This window comes from Parasteatoda tepidariorum, chromosome 6 (assembly GCF_982258835.1).
Source record: "Parasteatoda tepidariorum strain Cologne lab strain chromosome 6, Ptep-v5.0, whole genome shotgun sequence".
Lineage (NCBI taxonomy): Eukaryota > Metazoa > Arthropoda > Arachnida > Araneae > Theridiidae > Parasteatoda > Parasteatoda tepidariorum.
Genome location: NC_141760.1, coordinates 114063518 through 114082231, shown reverse-complemented (window position 1 = coordinate 114082231; position 18714 = coordinate 114063518). Strand labels below are relative to the sequence as shown.

Genomic DNA, 18714 nt, shown 5'->3' with positions numbered 1-18714 from the left:
AAATATGATTGTGGATTTTGTTACAAATTCAGATATTCGAAACACCATGAAATCGGGTAGGGGGTATATTCCAATTTAAAAATTAGATTTTTCGGTGACCTAAATCGATGACTTTCCATGATTTTTTAAAAAATTAGTTAAAATCACGAAAAATTTTGTTCAAAACTGAAATTCATAACTCTCCAGGTGTGCATATACCTGGTGCTGTTTATGATTTAAAAAAAAAAATAAATAAATAAATAAATCTTAATTTCAAAAAGGATGTGTTAGGAAATGCAGATAGCTGTTGACATTTAATAAAAATTCAAAATTTCTTAAAAGTTATTAAAATAACAAATTCGTTTTTATAGTCTAAGTATTTATTGGTAAGTTGAATGAATAATGATAAATAATCATTGTACATTTCAATAAATAAAAACTTCATCATACATTATTCCAGAATATTTTAGTATATATTTTCTTATTAAATTATTGTCAAAACATGCTCAAAATTTCATATAAAATTCTGTCAAAAATAAATGCCTTTACATAACAAAATCCATGTTTTGATAAGAAACACTGATTACACTATCATAATCTAATGTATAAAATAATTAAAAGTAAGAATTTTTTTTAATTTTAATAATACATAGATAAGTTTCATGTAAATTTCGATTAATATAGTTCATAAGTCACAAAATATACATGATGTAAGATATTTATACTATGATATTATAATTTAATTAACAATTTCATTTTATACATACAATTTTATCATCTTCATATCATTACATACAATTTTAAGATTTAACTAGCAACATGGGTGCAAGTTGGAAAAAAAGGCCAAGACTGAAAATTTTTTGACTGAAATACCTAACATACGCAATACCCACTCGACATATGCAAACTATCTAAGAAAGCTTTACCATAATACATCAAGTTTAAATACTGTACAAAAAATATTTATTCATCTGTCTTTTGATAAAATAACAACAGGATATAAGAAAGTAGACCAATAACGTAGACCTAAAAAATATTTTTAAGGACAGAAAAAAAATATTCCGATTTCCGTCTTCGAGTCAGTCTTGTTTCTGTCTTACTTCCGTCCGCGGACATTTTAGAAAGACGGAAATCCGTCCTGGGGACAGAAGACTTGCACCCATGACTAGCAAGCTCATTCCCATTTATACAAAATTAAATATTCATTAACATATACATTCTAAAGAAATAATGACATTTTTATAAAAATATATCAAACACTGAGACTAAAGTACGCAAAAAAAATTGGTATTTAATCTTGTCTGCAAAATATAATTTGATAAAAATTTAAAGCATATATAAAAGGAGTACACAGGTCAGAAATACAAGTGTCAGGCACATGCAGTACCGAGATACACAAGTGACAGGCGCACACAGCTAAAATAATTTCTTATAAAGATTTCCTTCGAATTTTCAACATTTTTAATTAAATAATCTTTTGGTTTTGAAAAAAGAATCACAAACTGAAAACATATACAAGCATGCAGAGTTTGCAATTATTAAATAAGCTTCTTTTTGTAAATAAATAAAAATTAAAATAAATAAAGATTGAAAATCAATTTGAAAAAAAAATATAACTTTGTACCAAAATAAATGCTTTACAAAAGCAGCCAAACAATGAAATATATATACATACAGAATGATGTTCTATAATTACTGCCTTTGATATCTATTTTTAGCATCAATGTCAATTAAATTATGAGGACCCATATGTTGCCGTAAACCAATGTTTAAGCGAACCACCCCAATCAAAATCCAACAAATTTTTGTATATATAGAACTAAAGAATAGAAAACTAGTTTAGATATCAGTTTTATCAAATTTTCTGATATGAATCTCTTATAGATTTTCTGAAACGGATAATTTTTGGTAACTATTGAATACACAAAATGGTCTATACAGGAAATTCTTTTAATATAAAAGGAAATATTTAAATGCCAAAACTATATTACTTTAATAACTATAAATATAATTTTGCTGCAATAATGTTAGTTTATGATAGTTTGCAGTACAAACAATTTAGGATAATATATAAATGTCGTGAAATGCATAAAATGTTCCAGGAAAACAATTTTAGGGATATTTCAAAAGAAAAAATGAAAATCTGCTCAACTTTAATAACTCTAAATTTTCTTTTAATTTCTGTTAGTGATATTACTTATGTGCTATAAAAATTATTGCATACTGTATAAAAAGTGGGCATAACTCCATGAAAACTGAAATTTTCATAATAAAAAATTAAAAACAAAAACATTATGAATATAAATTTTTTTGTTGGAGAGATACAGTTAAAAAAAAAGGTTTCGTCTGATTGAGACAGACTTGACTATAAATATTTTTATTTATGCTATTTACATTTTTCAAATGATAATTTTAAATAGAAATAAAAATTGCATTCACTTAAGTTAGCTGTGACTAGCACTTTCCGAGCTAAACAAATATTTTGAACTGATTTAAAAATAATAAGTTCTCAATAAAAATAAATAAATAAAATATTTAAAAGTTTTCAACTTATAATATAAATGATCTTTTCTTTATTGTTTGATAATATTACTTATTTAAACAGGGCTCTCTTTCTCTATTTTCAAAATAAAGCTTCAGAGCTTTAAGAATTTTCAAGGAAAAAAAAAGCACAAAGCTTCAGGGGGAAAAAATAAAGAGGACGTAAATATTTAAAAATCTATATTGAAATACTTAAGTAACTTAATAGCAATTAATGAACAAGTTCCAAAAATTGAGAAAAAAAAACATTTTGCCATTGAAACAGACGACACAGGTTGAAATTAATTGCAATAAATGCCCACTCAATAAGCAAGAAAATTTTCTCAATTTTTTCTTAAATTTAAATTTTATGGGTCAATAAAATTTTTTTTCTTCCAGTTCTCTGAACTTCATGGTATAAAAAAATAACAGTTATCCTATTTAAAAATGAACCCTTTTTATGAGCATACATTTGCCCCATGATTGCACTAATTAAATGTAACTTGAAAAATTTTTGGTGGCAAAATTTTTCATTTTAAAGAGTTTCTAAACAACTTCAAGGAATTTACAATCATTTCCAATAGCCTATGAAAATTGAAAGTCGAGCACTTCTCAAGGATATTTAAAGACTATGACTGCCAAAGTCTCAAGACCTGTTAAAGTCTCAAGAAAACAAAAATTTTAATAAAAAACTATTTTTATAAGGAGTTTTTTTTTTTAAATCAAATTTTTCGAATATCAGCAAATTCTCTAAAATTACACAAAAACTAGGAAACTTTCAATTTATACCAAAATTTCTGGTCAAATTATTCCTGGTCAGATCCTGTGAAAGTAGTAGATACAAAGAGAACATTCTATTTTTCTATAATTCATACACAATAAAAATGTGCGGAAAATCTACAAATTTTTAATAATACCATATTTTACAGGAAAAAAAAATTTAAATGTTATGCTACCATACTAAATTAAAAAGTATAAAAAAGGGCAAAAATATAATAGTTCTCCATAAAAATTATTTGACAGCAAAAAATTAAAAACTGAAATAGTAAAGTAGGAACAAAGTACAAAAGAGCATTGCTGCGAATATGGACTGGAAAAAATACTGTAGATTTCACAAAATATAAATTCTATGATATTTACTGCATAATATACTAAATATTTTACATATAGGGAATTTTTGGGATTTTTATTGTCATCAAAATACAAAAATTTTATATTTACCAGTTATGATTGACATTAAACAGACTTGAAATACTTTTAACTTATGTTACCTCACAATTTTTAATAGTAATTTATTATTGATAGTTTAAAGATGTTTTAATTAATTTAAAAAGAGAGAATCCAAATAAATATAAACCAAAAAATTTTTCAATAAGAAAGAAAGTTTCAAATTGAATACTATAAATGAAGCTTGCTTTATTATGTAACACTAATTTAAATATTCACGAAAAGCAATAAACTGTGAAAAATTCTATTTCAATAGGGATTTTTTAGGAAACTTAATTTTAGGGACTTTTCTAAAATGTACAAAAACTAGGAGAGATTGGATTAGACCAGTAAAGCGGGAGAAACTGGCAAAATCCAGTAGAGTTGGCAGCTATGAAAAGAGAAATGTATAACATTTTCATTATTCAATACTGAAATTTTCGGTGTCTCACATTACACTATTTACTTATAAAAATACTGCACAGTTATAAAAACATGAATGAAAAAAAAAATCAATTACTGTTTATCGAAAAATAGTCACATGAAAATATTATATTAGTCAATCTACATAATTTTAAAGAATTTTCTTTCATAGATTCTCAAAAAATCTGTTTATATCAACTTCTTGAATTCTGGTTTTTATTATACAACTTACAGGCAGAAAAAGAAGGGGAGAATGTTAATTGTAGAGATGCTGTGTTTCCCGTTCCATGCTCAAGTTAACCACGTCCAGAAGCTCACTTAAGGCTGAATAGTTAAGCTCTTCTGGTTTAGGCAACTCTTCTTGAAAAGATTTTGCCTTGAACACATTACTTTTGCAGGTCGAGGAGACGCTAATACCCTTTTCTCCGTTACTACCAATACCACTCTTCTCGACAGTATGTCTTAACCACGGAAACTGTGGAATAACGAAAGAAATTTACTATTACAATACAAAGTAACATAATGGCAAAAATATGACACAACAATTAATATAAAAAATTTATTTTAGTTACTTTTTATTAATATTATGAAACTAATTAATTGAATTTTATTAATGAATTAATATTTGAAAAAAAACTATTAACACCATGTATTATTTTAATATACAATAAAAAAATGTATTGAAAAATGTCTATGTATATTAAAAGAAGGGGGGGGACAATTTTTTACTGTGTTATTAGTCTATAACAATTTTTCCTGTAAAAAAAAAAGATTGCACAGGAAAAATAATAGCTTTATTTATTGCCTGCATAAAATTAAATGATCCTTTTGTACAGTTCTTACAAACTATTAAATTTGATGTTTCAAAGCAGACAATATTATATTATCAGATGTACCTTTAACTTGCATATGGTGGCATAGCTAACGGTGAACGAGAAAGAGCATATGTCCCTGGTTGTATCATTAGAGATGAGCCAAATTTATGAAGAAAAAAAATTTTCTATGAATTCTAGAATAAATTTTTATCCCTTTTTAATATCCCCTCTCCAGTTTCATCTGCCAATTACAGGCCTAATAGCTACTAGCAATTTGTATCTCATTTACCTAATAATTGAATAGGATATGTGTTATTGTGGTATTGTGTTTATTATTTTTTTAAAATACAAATTTTCTTTACTCAAAATAATAAATAAATAACTACAAAATGTTCTGAATTTTTTTCTTTCTAAATACATACATTTTTCAAGCTCTAAGCAAAATGATTGATTTAAAATGTTCTAAATAAAGTTAAATTGTTTCTCAAAAAATTTAAACTGAGTTGCTTACCTCACATAAATAAACAAAATAAAAGTAAATTAAAAAAATATATATGAAAACTTCACTGATCAATTTTAAGTCATAATATAAATAACTTAAAAATAGGATAGTTAAACAAATTTTAATAAGTTACTGCAGTGAAATACATTATTGTAAGCTAACCTAAATGAATATTTAGATGGATTCTATTTATATTTCATTTTATAAAGAAAAAGCAAAATAAGATATGGAAATAAGTAAAAACAAATGTAATAAAAAGAAAAGCAGTGGTATCTGATGCAAAAACAATTATTAATTTACAATAAAAATATTTATTATCAAAATTTTGCCTTAAACAGAAAAAATAATTTAATTATTTTAAATTTTAGTTGCACAGTACGATTAACTATGTATCTTGGTATCGTACTTAAAATACCAATAAGTGCATGAGAATTTTTTTTGTAAATCAAAATGTGAAATGTTTCTACACATTTGTGCCTGTTAATAACCTGTTTTGTTACAGTTCACTTCAATTATTATTTCTTTCCCTTCCATTATTAGTGTGAATTTTTAAAAATAAAAAATTTTTTCAAATGTTGCCTTTCATTTAATAATCTGTAACTTGATCAAAATTTATATTTAGGTATAAGTCATTATTTCTAAATCTTCGATTTTTTACTTTGAAAATGATACCTTATTTGTTTAATATTAAGTTTAAAATTTTGGTCATCTGGTTGCCCAACTTGAAACCTGTACAGTGCAGAATAAAAATACAAGGTTTCGTTTTCCTTCTTTCTAATAAACAAATATAATTAATAAAAATTTATATTCTAAGTTTATACATCATTTAAAATGTTTTTCATACTTTCTTTGTTTCTTGCCAACTTTTTAGGGTAAAAGGAGAAACAGTTTCGGAAATATCTCTGAAATGTATGCGAAACATTTACAAACTGTCGACATTGTGATTAATACACAATTCGAATTTTGAATCAAAAACCAAATATTTACCAACAACAGAAACATTTAATGTTGAAATCTAGTTCATAAAAGAACCTTTTTCTTTTCAATAAAACATGCTATAAAAGGTTAAAATGAAATTCTGAAAATTAGCATCAATGCAACAATTGTAACGATTTTGCTATTAGCGATTCAAGAAAATGAATGATTGGTTGGCTTTACCAAGAAAAAATAATTCATTGGATGAGAAGACAAAAGCTTTCAGAAAAGAGTGTAAGATAAAATCTATTATTAAATTATAACCAACTAGTTTTTTAAAAGTTAAAAACACTAAAACATTTTGTTAAAAGAGAAAAATACCCCCAAAGCATTGGAACAAACTTGAATAAATCCAACCTGGGGAGCACAAATATCCTTCCACCTCTATTACAATTTTTGCCTTTCCTAAACTGCTTCATCTCCAAAGAGGTCAAAGATTTTGCCATTCATTTAGCAACAGTTTCATATGGCACTCTAGTTTATCAGGGAAAGAATGCAAGAAAAGTATTACTAAGTTGATGATATTTCAACTGCTTGATTTCAGTCTAAGTAAAGAGGATATAGCAGATAGTAAAATAATTCCAGCTTTTCTTTAAAATTCCTTGAATTTTCAAGGTTTTTATCAACATTTCGCCGACTTTCCCAGATTTTTTCCAGTAAAAAAAATTCCCTGATAATTCCAGGTTTTCCAGGTGGGTGGCCACCCTGTTTTTCCAAAAAAAAAAAAAAAAAAAAAAAAAAAAAAAAAAAAAAAGATACATCCTTTATTTACATACATAAATTTAACTTAATATTTTGGAGAATTTTTTTTTGAATTACAAAATTCTTAATATCAATAAATGTAAGAAATTTTCCTTAATGGAAATAGTTAGTGTGAATCATCATTTTAAAATTTGTGCTCGCAGAATACTTACAAATTGAGAATCGTGAAATCGCCACTCGGTCTCTGCAATGATATGTCTGTCATTGGGACATTGTTCAAGAACATTCCATAAGAACCATTTTGAGTTATGCGAGAATCAGAAATCAGCAATTCAGTGAAGCTTTCAGTTGAATATTCCCCTTCTGCGTCTACATGCAGTCCATACCTTTCATTGTGCTCAATATTTGAAGATTGTAAGTGTAATGAACTTTCATTTGGATACCATCTTTCTACAAATTATTAGAAATTATTATTATCAATTAGAAATCAATTAGGTTATTAGAAATCAGAACATAATTGAAAAAAAAAAAAGATTATGTAGAGAAAATGAAAATTTAATAATAATTGATAAAATTAAAACTCATCAATTTTCTCAACACCCATTTAGAAATTGAAGAATGTAAATTTGAGGTAGTTGACAATTTCGTTTACTTGGGTTCTGTAATCAACAGGAGGAACAATATTACAATGGAAATACAAAGAAGAATAACTAAAGCCAGTAAATGTTATATGAAATTCACAAATAATTAAAATCTACTGTAATTCATAGAAAAACAAAAGTTTTATTATATAAATCTCTTCTAAGATCAAATTTATCATATGCTTGTGAAATTTTTAAAGAACATTTTATATTTTAATAAAATATCACTCTGAGTGGGGATATTGTTAGACAAATCCATCTTAAAAATTAGATTTTTCGGCCACCTAAATTTATGACTTTCCTTGAATTTTTTAAAAAAAATAGTGAAAATCATGACTTTTCAGGTGCGCGGATACCTTGCTTGTAATAAAAAATAGGATACACAGAATACATGTTCTACTTTGATGGGAAAAAAATAATTATGCATCTGCTGATTTTTTTATCTCATCAAAATGCTTGATGTCACATTTTTTATTACCCTCTGCTTCCCCCCTAGTCACAAACTATCCCTTTTTCTCATCTTGAAGCACATCTACTGCTAAACATCCACATTTTCAACAAAAAGGTTTCTTTAATAATAGGTAAGTAAGAAATGCAAGTATCGAAAATATGATACAAATTTAAAATGAATTATATTTTAATCCAGTCACCATTTATAAATGTATCCATACCTGCAACATAGGAGAAATGAAATAACCGAGATTTTATCAGTAACATATTTCAGGTTACAAATTGAGTTTTGATACATCATGCAAATCAAAAAGAGAAATTCAAAATTGGAAATATTATAAGCACTTACAGTTTGCAGGGGTCTGTCTAGGTTTTTATGAGAGGTACCTATTTTGCGAAAATTAAAAATTATATTAAAAAATCAACACAAAAATATGGTAGTAAATATAAAAGATATTTCCAAATACTGTGACTACAAATAAAAATCATTTATGACTGGTAAATTTTTATAAATTTTTCCCCATATGTTCAAAGATAATTTTGCTATATTAAAATTTTGGGTTTAAAATTGCATCTAACTTTAAAAATCCATAACATATATTGTCCATTTTTAAATTTCAACTTGATTTTTTTTAAAAACAAACATGCATTTAACAGTACTTTCACTAAAAGTTATTTTCATTATGAGAATATTTCTCACTGGGTCATATAGAAAAAAGTTTCAGAGAAAAAATGCTTCATAAAAAAAATAAAGGTCAGTTTAAATTTAGAACAATGTTTAGAATAATGTTCGAATTTCAACCTCCTATAAAGCTTACAGAGTCTAGTCATTTAATTTTTTGAAGAAAAAAAAAAAAAACTCGGTGAAAAAAAAGCTTGCTATAACATGGCGTAAGCGACCAGTTAGGCTTTCCACACCGCACTATCTGACCAAGCACATGTACCTATTCGTATATGCTTAATTAACCTGGGATTTATTTCTTCTTATGTAGTTGCAAAAACAAAATTTCAAAAGGCGGGGAGGAGAATCTTGGAACTTGCTTTTTTAAGCACATTTTGTGAAACTACCATTTTTCCTTAAGTTGAATTTGTGAAGGTACTGCTAAATGGTAATAAATTTGCCCTGAACAGACCTCTGGTTTGTGAAGTAAAAAATATGAATATATTTCTTAATCTCTAAATTAAATTTTTTTAAAGCATTATTTATAATTACTTAAAATATAAACACTCAAAATAGCACCATCTGTTGAGGAATAAGAAAAGTATTTTTGCCATCATTAATTATTTTATCGACAAAAATTTCTCCTATAAATACGGAGAAATTTGAGAATCCTAATTTTTTCGGGCTTCCTGCGGGTTGCCTCACTAATACTAACATTTTTCTTACATAGACGATATTTTTAAAAATAACAAATATACATGTTACTAATTTAAAGTAACAGAAGCATCAACTTCAAAAAAAATTTATAATAATAAAAAATAAACTTTTCAGTTAAAATAATATAATTTTTTTATTTGAATACGTAGCATTTTTTAAAAATTCTAATATTATGGCCAATATTTTCGTACTTTGTAGATGGAAAACACAGTAATTATTTCCTTTTTTGCATTTTGTAAATCATCATCACATTAAAAAAATAATTAAAAAAATCAAGAAATCCGTAGCATTAACATTTGGGGGGGGGGGGGAACAACGGCGAAATCACGCGTGCCAGACTCTTCAAAAAGGAGTTACTAAATACGTGCTTTCATTTAGAGATTCAGGTGTTGTTATAAACAATATCGTATTAAATATATAGAACTTAAAAACTTTGTGTACAATAGTATAAACTACAAAGAATAGAAAGAAAATTTCTGTAGAAAAGAAAAACCAAAATTTTTTACTTCCCAAAGGAAAAATCCTTCCGCAAGAACTCCGCTACATTCTGCGACAATGTCGCCACGATTCTGCCACAGGGCTCGAGAATACACAGGTAAACAGGAGATAGTCGGAAAATACAGGATTCTTCGTTTAAAACCAGGAGACTTGGCAGGTATGTGTATCCAATTTTAAATAAAACCATGACAAAAGAAATCCAAGTTACTTTAGAATTACAAACAATGGTGTCTTGCAAGACTGCTTCCGCACTTCCCAGCAGCAATATTCCATGATTATATGCAGCAATATGCAGCAGCAATATGCATTACTGTTAACAATGCATCCTTTCATGTGAAGTTTTCCATGGTGGACAACTCAGCAGATCCTTCTTCACTCTTAATAAGACATTATCAATTTCTACAATTCTGGTGCTGCAACAGTTTAAGAAGACATCACTGTTGCCTGCTGCTTCAAGCACAATCTCCTTACAGGAGTCAACTCCAAAAATATTTAAGGAAAACAATACAAGGACTGATTGAATGATGTCTGAAAATGTTAAATGAATTACGAAGGTGCATAGTCAAATCCTTCAACAAAAAATAAGCACCTTTTAAGAACTCAAAAGATTTTTTTAAGCACTATATACATTAACAAAATGCAAAATAATTTTCAAAGACTTCACATGATCATAATAAAAATAAGTAGTTTCTGACAAAGAACTCTTTTCTTGACTATATTAGCCATTATAAAATGATCAGGAAATTTTTCGGTTCGTTATCAGAGGGTGGAAAATGAAGCCGGAAATTGAGAATATCTAGCAAATTGCAGCAGAGTTGCACATGAGAGTGCAATAATCTCACTGAGCCCAGCTCAGTAGACGCACATGCGGACTCGCAAGTATTTTATCAAACATGTAAAATGATTCGCGCTTTTTTTGGCTATGGATCGACAGTACGCCGAAATGGATTGTGGTTGAATGAATTGTGAAAACATTGAATAGAACAATTTGAAAAGCACGCTTTTGCGTAATGCGCAGCGAAAATCAACATAGTAAAGAAGAAAAAATCTCTTTTTTTTCGAAAAGGTTTTTAAAAACACCCAATGAATAAAGCACCTTGAAGGGCTTTCAAAAAACGAAAATAAGCACCTTTAAACACTTTTTAAAAATGTTAAGCACCATGATTACATACAGCAATGAATAGTTTTTTCCACCCTGGAAGAAATTGGATTATCCGAATTGGATTGGAAGGGGGGGGGGAGATTTCTTTCTTTCAAAAAGAAATATCTAATATTAAATAATTTTGTAATAAAATATTACATAATTTTTAAATACGTGAAAATAAATGCATGAATTGGATTGTTGTTTGTTTACGTCATACTAAAGCTACACAATGGAGCGAGAGTCTGGAAAACTTCTCTGAGGATGATCTGAGGATATGCCATCAGAATTTTGATCCTCTGCAGAGGGGATGGCCTCCCTGCTTCAGTAGCAAAACAACCTACGTGTGAAGTTGAGCACTTCACAGTAGAACTTCTTTCAGGGTACACCCTCGGTCTCTTTGCAGGCTGACCAATGTGGTCACCCACCCGCGGCCAGTGAATCTTGACTTCGGTGTTCTACTTGGAAAGTAAATAAATGTAATGAAGCAGTTAAAATAATCAAATATCTTTAATATTTATGAAGTTTTTACATCCAAGCACAATGAGAAAGTTACTTTTAAACACATTAAAAAAATTATCAATTGAATTGCTATAAAAACTAAGTAATGCGTGTTATTTGTTGGAAAATAAAAAACAAATCTTTGCTTAAATGAATTAAATCATTGTTTGACAAAGCTTATTATGTGTCTTAAAATTTTAAATATATAATTCTAGTTCATTGTCAATGTTATTAATTAAGAGTATTGAAATAAAATTGCAACTTTGATAAAGGCATGAGAATAAATTAGAATTTTAAATCAGTTTCAGCCATATTGAAGGTTATAATTTTAATTTGATACAGATAAAATAACAACGATAAGAAATTTTGTTCTTACGAAGATGGTTTCGAATCAAGTATAAAGCATTTAACTTATTAAAATAATAAATAGCACCTAAACAAAAGTTATAAATAAGATTGTACTCTAATATGATCCAAATTTCAATATCAAAAATTTATCATCCCGAAAGTGCCAAGTCAGATTGCATTTTATTTTATTTCATAATCGCCGTTGAAAAGCCAACCCAATTTAGGGTTTATGATGACTAATGTTCCCATAGCCTGGTAATTTTGAACCCAATTCCGAAGACAAGGTAACTCCTGGATCAAGTATCGGATGAAATTTGCTTTCTAATGGAATTAACAAACGTTTGCGTTATATGGAGAGGAAAACCACGAAAACCTCCCACGGTTAGTCAGACGGCGAGGGGACTCTAACCCATGATCAGTCTATCACTGAAGATATTTTACGCCAGCACTGTGGTTGGTTTAAATAAATCTGAATTATTATGTCTAATTATCAGTGTTTGAAAGCCTGATTATGAATTTCTCAGGTATACCCTTTTTTACTTTTGGATAGGGAAAATCAAAGTTGTTAATTTTCACATGGTCGTGGATGGATCATTTATATGATGTCCCTGAATAAATAAAAAAATATACATATAAATAAGATATAATTACCTTGAACTGTTATAGGCTCTTCAACCCATCCTAAAGTATTACATATGTAGGTACTGGGAAAAATTATAATTTTATCTCCAGCAGAACTGGATTTAAAGGCAGTTTCAGGATTATGTTCGAATTCCAGAGTCCCATTAGAATCAACTGATAAATTCTGAAAAGAATAAAACATCCTTCATATACAATGACAATATTCATAATAGCAGATGGAAATCTTATTATAAGGAGCTTGTTGTTAAACACACATGCAACAATGTTCTCACTCAATTAAACAAAAAAAATTTTCAAGGGCTTGCTCAGTAATATAGTTAGGAATATATATAATTTATAATTAGTAATGCAGGATGCATAGCCAAATCTTTCAAAAAAAAAAAAGCACCTTTTAAGCACTTAAAAAATATTTTTAAACACTATATGGGTCATTCTCACAGAAACAGTCATTATTATGTCCCCAGCATACTCTATGCTTGTCTTATGACCTATTAATATCTTTTTTTTCCAGGGAAAGTGTCTTTCAGAATGCAGATTAACAAAAAAATAAAAATATTTATTCTATATAATTAAAATATACCATTATATCATTCCCTCACTAGTTCCCATTGTTGACTTCAAAAAAAAAAAAAAAAATGTTTCCAAATAAATAGTAAATAAGTTAACTAATTGGTATTTTTTATTTTAGAATATTAAAATACACAATTCAAAAAATCAATTTTAAATTTTATTTCTGATAAAAATATTACTACAGCACTTTCTCTAGTATGTTGCATCATTCCCGCTCAACAATATATTTACCACCCACAATGACAATGTAATAAAAATATTTTAATAAAAACCTTAGTTCACAACTGACATCATAGAACAAAAATTGCAGTATGTTTTCATTTTTAAATTACAAAAGTTTGGCTGTGTAACAAATTTGAATGCATCAAACGAGGCAAAAATTTTTTGCCATTATCATTCCCTCATATCTATTTTTAAAGTAAAATAAAATATAATGTTACCAAAAAAGTGGATAATTATAGGTTGCTTTCTTGTACTAAAATATATGTACGTGATTGATTGCAGAAATCAATTGGGCCCAACAGTTATTTTGAAATTTTATTAAATTTTTCATTCCCTCACTAACATATAAAATAAGGGAATGATGCTAAAATGAGGGAATGATGCTAATGTGAGGGAATGATTCTAAAGCATTCATTATTCAAAAGATGAGCATATTGTTTAAAATGTAATTTTTTTCTTGCTTTTTCGTATTTTGTTCTTACTTTCATTAAAAATTACAGAATATATTAAGTCAAACTATTTTTAAAAATATTTTTGAATGAATTGAATTAACCTGATCAGCTTTTTTAAAAATTAAATTGTGAAAAAAAGAGAGCATAATAGAAAAAAAAAGTCAAGAAAGATAGGAATGAATACAAATCCAGAATACTCCTTAGTTTAAAAAAAAAAAAAAAGAAAGAAAGATCAGATTATGTACCTGAAAAAAAGTAAAAGGGGAACTAGTGAAACCCGCCTCCCAGATGACTAGTTGTAACTTGAGGGTGAAAAAGAAATAATGTAACTGCAAGTTGAAAAAACAAGCTTTAATAGAATCAGATAAAAGTGTTAATGAACCATCATTGAATGGTAATTTTCCAGGATCTTCAAGTAAACAAATCACATTAAGAATTTCCTTGCATGATGTTTTGAATTTTAGTAAACTTTGTTTGAAAGCGCTAGGCGTAAAAAATTGAGCAAAATTGAAAAGATACTTGATGTACTTGTTCAAAAAACTAGAGTTTCTTATAAAAAGTGATTTTATAGAATTAAAAACTAAGACTCAAACCAAGAAGTCGTCTAGATAAATTTCAGGGCAAGGAAAGTACATCATCATCGGTAGGCAAGCGATTGGTTTTCGGTGTAGTACTATGTTTGTAAGTAGGAACTAATTTTAAAATATTAGCAAAGACTCACATAGAAAAAGTTATTTAATGGAATTTTAAGTGGAAAATTTCTTAAAAAGTATAGAGCATTCTGTTCCTCAAAGTGATTTCTGAAATACAGAATACACAAAGAATCAGTCAAATGATAATTTTTAAAAACAATTATGTAACTTATGAAACTTCAAAAAACATAGTCTGTTTTAATCAGATGAATTGAGAATGTGCTCAGGTAAAAAGGAATGTGAAACAAGAAAGAAAGAGATAAAAGAGCTAAAAGAAGTGGTGCTTGATACACTAAAAAAAATATTTAGATGGAAACCCAAACTGTTACATTAGTTATCCTACTTTTTGAAGAATGCACACGTTTCCGCTAAAATAACCAACAATTAAAGATGTGTTGATGCATAGCACATGCAAATTGGAAAATGGTTATCTCAAAACTTTATGAGATTAATATTACTAATTATAAGTCATCCGTGTGCAATAACTTGTGATTTCAACTTTGAAGACTGTTTGTATAGGAAATAACCTAATTGAAAAGATAAAATGCTGATTTATAAACAGTATGATGATAAGGAACTATTTAAGTACAAAAAGTGTGTATTAGAGGAAAAAAAGAAATATATTGTTAAAAACCAAGAAAAGATTTCTAATAAATCAATAAAGATAAAATAAGAAATTAGTCCTTCCAATTTAATTAAACAGCTAGAGGGGGACTTACCAAAATATACGGTGCATGTTGCAAGTTAGTAGAAAACAGTAAATGAACTGAAAAAACAATTATCAACAGATTTAAGACTAGCACATATTTGTTTTAGCGAAAATTAAAGTTGCAAATATAAGGAAGAGATTCAGTCTCAATATGCTCAGTAACCTGTACAGGAGATTTTTTTATAACCGTTGTTGAACAGTCAACCCAATATATGCTATGCTGATGCTCAACTCCGTAGCCTTGTAATTTTTTAACCAATCCAGAAGACAAGTAAACTCCCGGATCAGTACCCCCAGAGGTATTGATTTGTTATAAGAACCTGGAGGACTTCGCGACTCGACAGATTTAACGTGCATCAGTCACCATTTACTACACAGGAAGCCTTTGGCAGGTGGGGATCAAACCCATGAATTCCTGGACACAGGGCCCAGTGCCCTACCAACCAGGCTATCCCGGGCAGTGTAAATGTTAATTAGAACAATGAAAAAACTAAAAGAATAGCCGATCAGAAAGTGGCAGAAAGAAAGGTGTGCATAAAAAGTTTAAAATAGGAGATCGAGTCGAGAGTGGCAAAATTTTATATACCGGCGAAGTGAAGACCATGCATTCAAGAAATTTAACAATTGATGTAACGGTTCCAATTGTAGGAAAATATAAATGATAATTTCCTAGACATACATAGCTATTTAAAAACAAACATCAGAAAAGAATCCTATCACGTGTGAAAATCATTCCAGTCGATTCTATTTCGATAACCTAGAAAACTATCATAGTCATAAAACAAAATTATAATATACATTAAATATGCTTTAACTTGATGAAGAAACACATGTATTCAAATAAACCATCACTCTCCGAAGATTAACGTCATTCTTCTCAAAAATTATCAAATTTATTAATTTCTTTAAATATTAAGTAAAATTTAAAGGATTTTCTCATTATGCCATTACATATGCCTACTAATATAAAAAGTTTCAAATCTTTTCATTCACTTTACTTTTTGGGGAATTTTTGAATCAAAAATAACAGTTCTCAAAAGAATGACCCATATACATTAAAAAAATGCAAAATAATCTTCAAAGACTTCATGTGATCATGACAAAATAGCTAGTTTCTGACAAAGAATTCTTTTCTTGATTAAAATTAGCCATTATAAATTGATTGAGAGATTTTTCGGTTCGATGTCAGAGGGTAGAAAATGAAGCCTGAAATTGAGCACATGTTGCAAAATGCCGCAGAGTTGCACATGAGAATGCAAGAATCTCACTAAACCCAACACAAGTATTTCATCAAACAAGTAAAATGATTGGCGCTTTCATACGCTATGGACCGACGATAAGCAGAAAAGCCTCGTGTTTGAATAAATTGCGAAAACGTGGAATCGAACAATGTGAAAACAACACTTTTGCATAATACGTGGCGAAAATCGGTATGGTAAAGAAAAAAAATTTCATTTTCGAGAAGTAAAAATTAAGCACGTTTCAAAAACACCCAATAAAAGAAGCACCTTTAAAGGCTTATAAAAAACGAAAATAAGCACCTTTAAGTTTCAAATGTTGGTAATAAATTTTTAAAACATTCAAATAAAACATGAGAAAGTAATTTAGGATTACGCAATGAAGTTCTCTTCCAATAATTTGTTTGCAGAATTTTTTTTCCAGAGATGGAAACTTCATGACTTACTCTAGATTTGTCTGAATTCAGTTTTTCTTCACTTAAACTAGTTATGGAGATGAATGAGAATTTGTGCTGTCGCAGTATGGCACTCTATTAAGGGATATTTCTCAAAATGCCTTTGAAAAATATAAATTTTAGTCTCTGACTTACTTGAATCATATCAAGTGTAAATTGCTTAGCGACAATATAAGTAACTGGTTTTTGAACGCCACTGTTGTATCTTCATTTAATGAGTTTACCTGGGGTGTATTTCTTTTTTACATACGGCCTGAAAAACTTCCATCATTTACATTACAAGGATGAGTTTTGTAAAAAACTGAAAATAGAAATTAAAAAACGTCCCATGTAAAAAAATTTTTAAATAATAGAAAAAATTCCTGAAATTTGAGCAAGAAGTGTATGTAAGAAGCATATATACGTAGCACATGATCAATATTTTAATAAAAAAATAATAATAATGTTGAATTATGAACAATGCTGAATAAATATAAATTTTTTTAGAAACTTTTGTGTGAATTCTGATCTTGATGTGAGATCTTTAAATTGCGTGAAAACGAATTCCAATGTGAGATTCGCAAGTCGCTTGAATACAAATCAAGATTTGTAAATTGTAAATTATGTGAATACGAATCGTGATGTGTAATTTTTAATCACATGAATATTCGATAGCGATATGACTTTTAAATCCAGTAAATGCACTTTTGAATCGCGTTTACATAGGTACGAAAAGCCGCGAAAAACAAAAAAAAAATTCCAGAAGTTCGAAAAAAGGAACATTTTTTTTAAAAAAGCAGAATGCTACCAAAAATCTGAAAAACTTATCCTTGACAAAATAAATTAAACTCATTTCAAAGAAATAATTAACACATTAAAAAAAAGAATAAACAAAACAAGTTCTGCTTATGTTGGGTCAGCTTGAAAAAAACGTTTACTTCTGACATTCTTTCATAATAGTGACATTAAGCTTACTTCATAAGAATTTATAAATTAATAATAATAATCATAAATCAATAATAATCTTGGTTTATAAAAAAAAAACATTTTTCATGTTTTATGTAAGAATATTTAAGTAGTTTTTATCCTAGAAACCTTTTTGCTAAAATCCATAACATTTTAGAAGCCTTCGGGAAATTGTAATTCAGTAATTTTGAATTACTATCCTCAAAATAGCAGTGTATCCCTGAACAATAAAAAAAAAAAAAAAAAAAAAAAACAACTTTGTTAAGAAACTGTAAGATAAACATCCAAAAGACTGAGAAGAATAAGAATTCTAAAAGACCAATATTGATTAAGTGCAGAAAATTAATATATGAAGAGTATTATTCATTTTCACATTACTTGAAAACAAACTGTGATAGTTGGTTTTTTAAAACATGTGAATACAGGGCATTATGTTTGATTTGAAAATGTGAATATGAATCATGGCATTTGATTCTCAAATCACATGAATGGTTAATTTTTTTAAAAGCCTGATAACGAACTGCGATGTTCAAACCCCAGGAATATGATTCACACTTAGTGTGTTCTCCATATGAAATGATCAAAAGGCAAAATATTTCACTCAAGCATTCATTTCTTCACAAAGGTAAATGCCTGGAGAATGATTGATTCCTTATTAGTAAAACAGCTTAACAATATTTTTAGTTATTGATAAACAGGGTTGACACTCA

General features: G+C 28.0%; 1 protein-coding gene across 6 annotated transcripts in view; it reads right to left on the bottom strand.

The window, feature by feature from the left end:
* Positions 1-593: 593 nt before the first annotated feature.
* LOC147808303 (uncharacterized) overlaps positions 594-18714 on the bottom strand; it is a 36382-nt gene continuing 18261 nt past the window's right edge. For 4 of the 6 annotated variants that reach the window (XM_087166489.1, XM_087166487.1, XM_087166488.1 and 1 more), the window contains 5 exons: positions 17195-17312; positions 12731-12884; positions 8563-10617; positions 7335-7572; positions 594-4603 (listed from right to left, as the gene is read on the bottom strand). In XM_087166489.1, coding sequence (XP_087022615.1) covers positions 10403-10617; positions 12731-12884; positions 17195-17203 — 378 coding nt within the window. In that variant the 5' untranslated portion in view covers positions 17204-17312 and the 3' untranslated portion in view covers positions 594-4603; positions 7335-7572; positions 8563-10402. Of the gene's footprint in view, positions 4604-7334; positions 7573-8562; positions 10618-12730; positions 12885-17194; positions 17313-18714 lie in introns of those variants that run through there. The other 2 variants (XM_087166492.1, XM_087166491.1) reach the window with 2 other exon arrangements.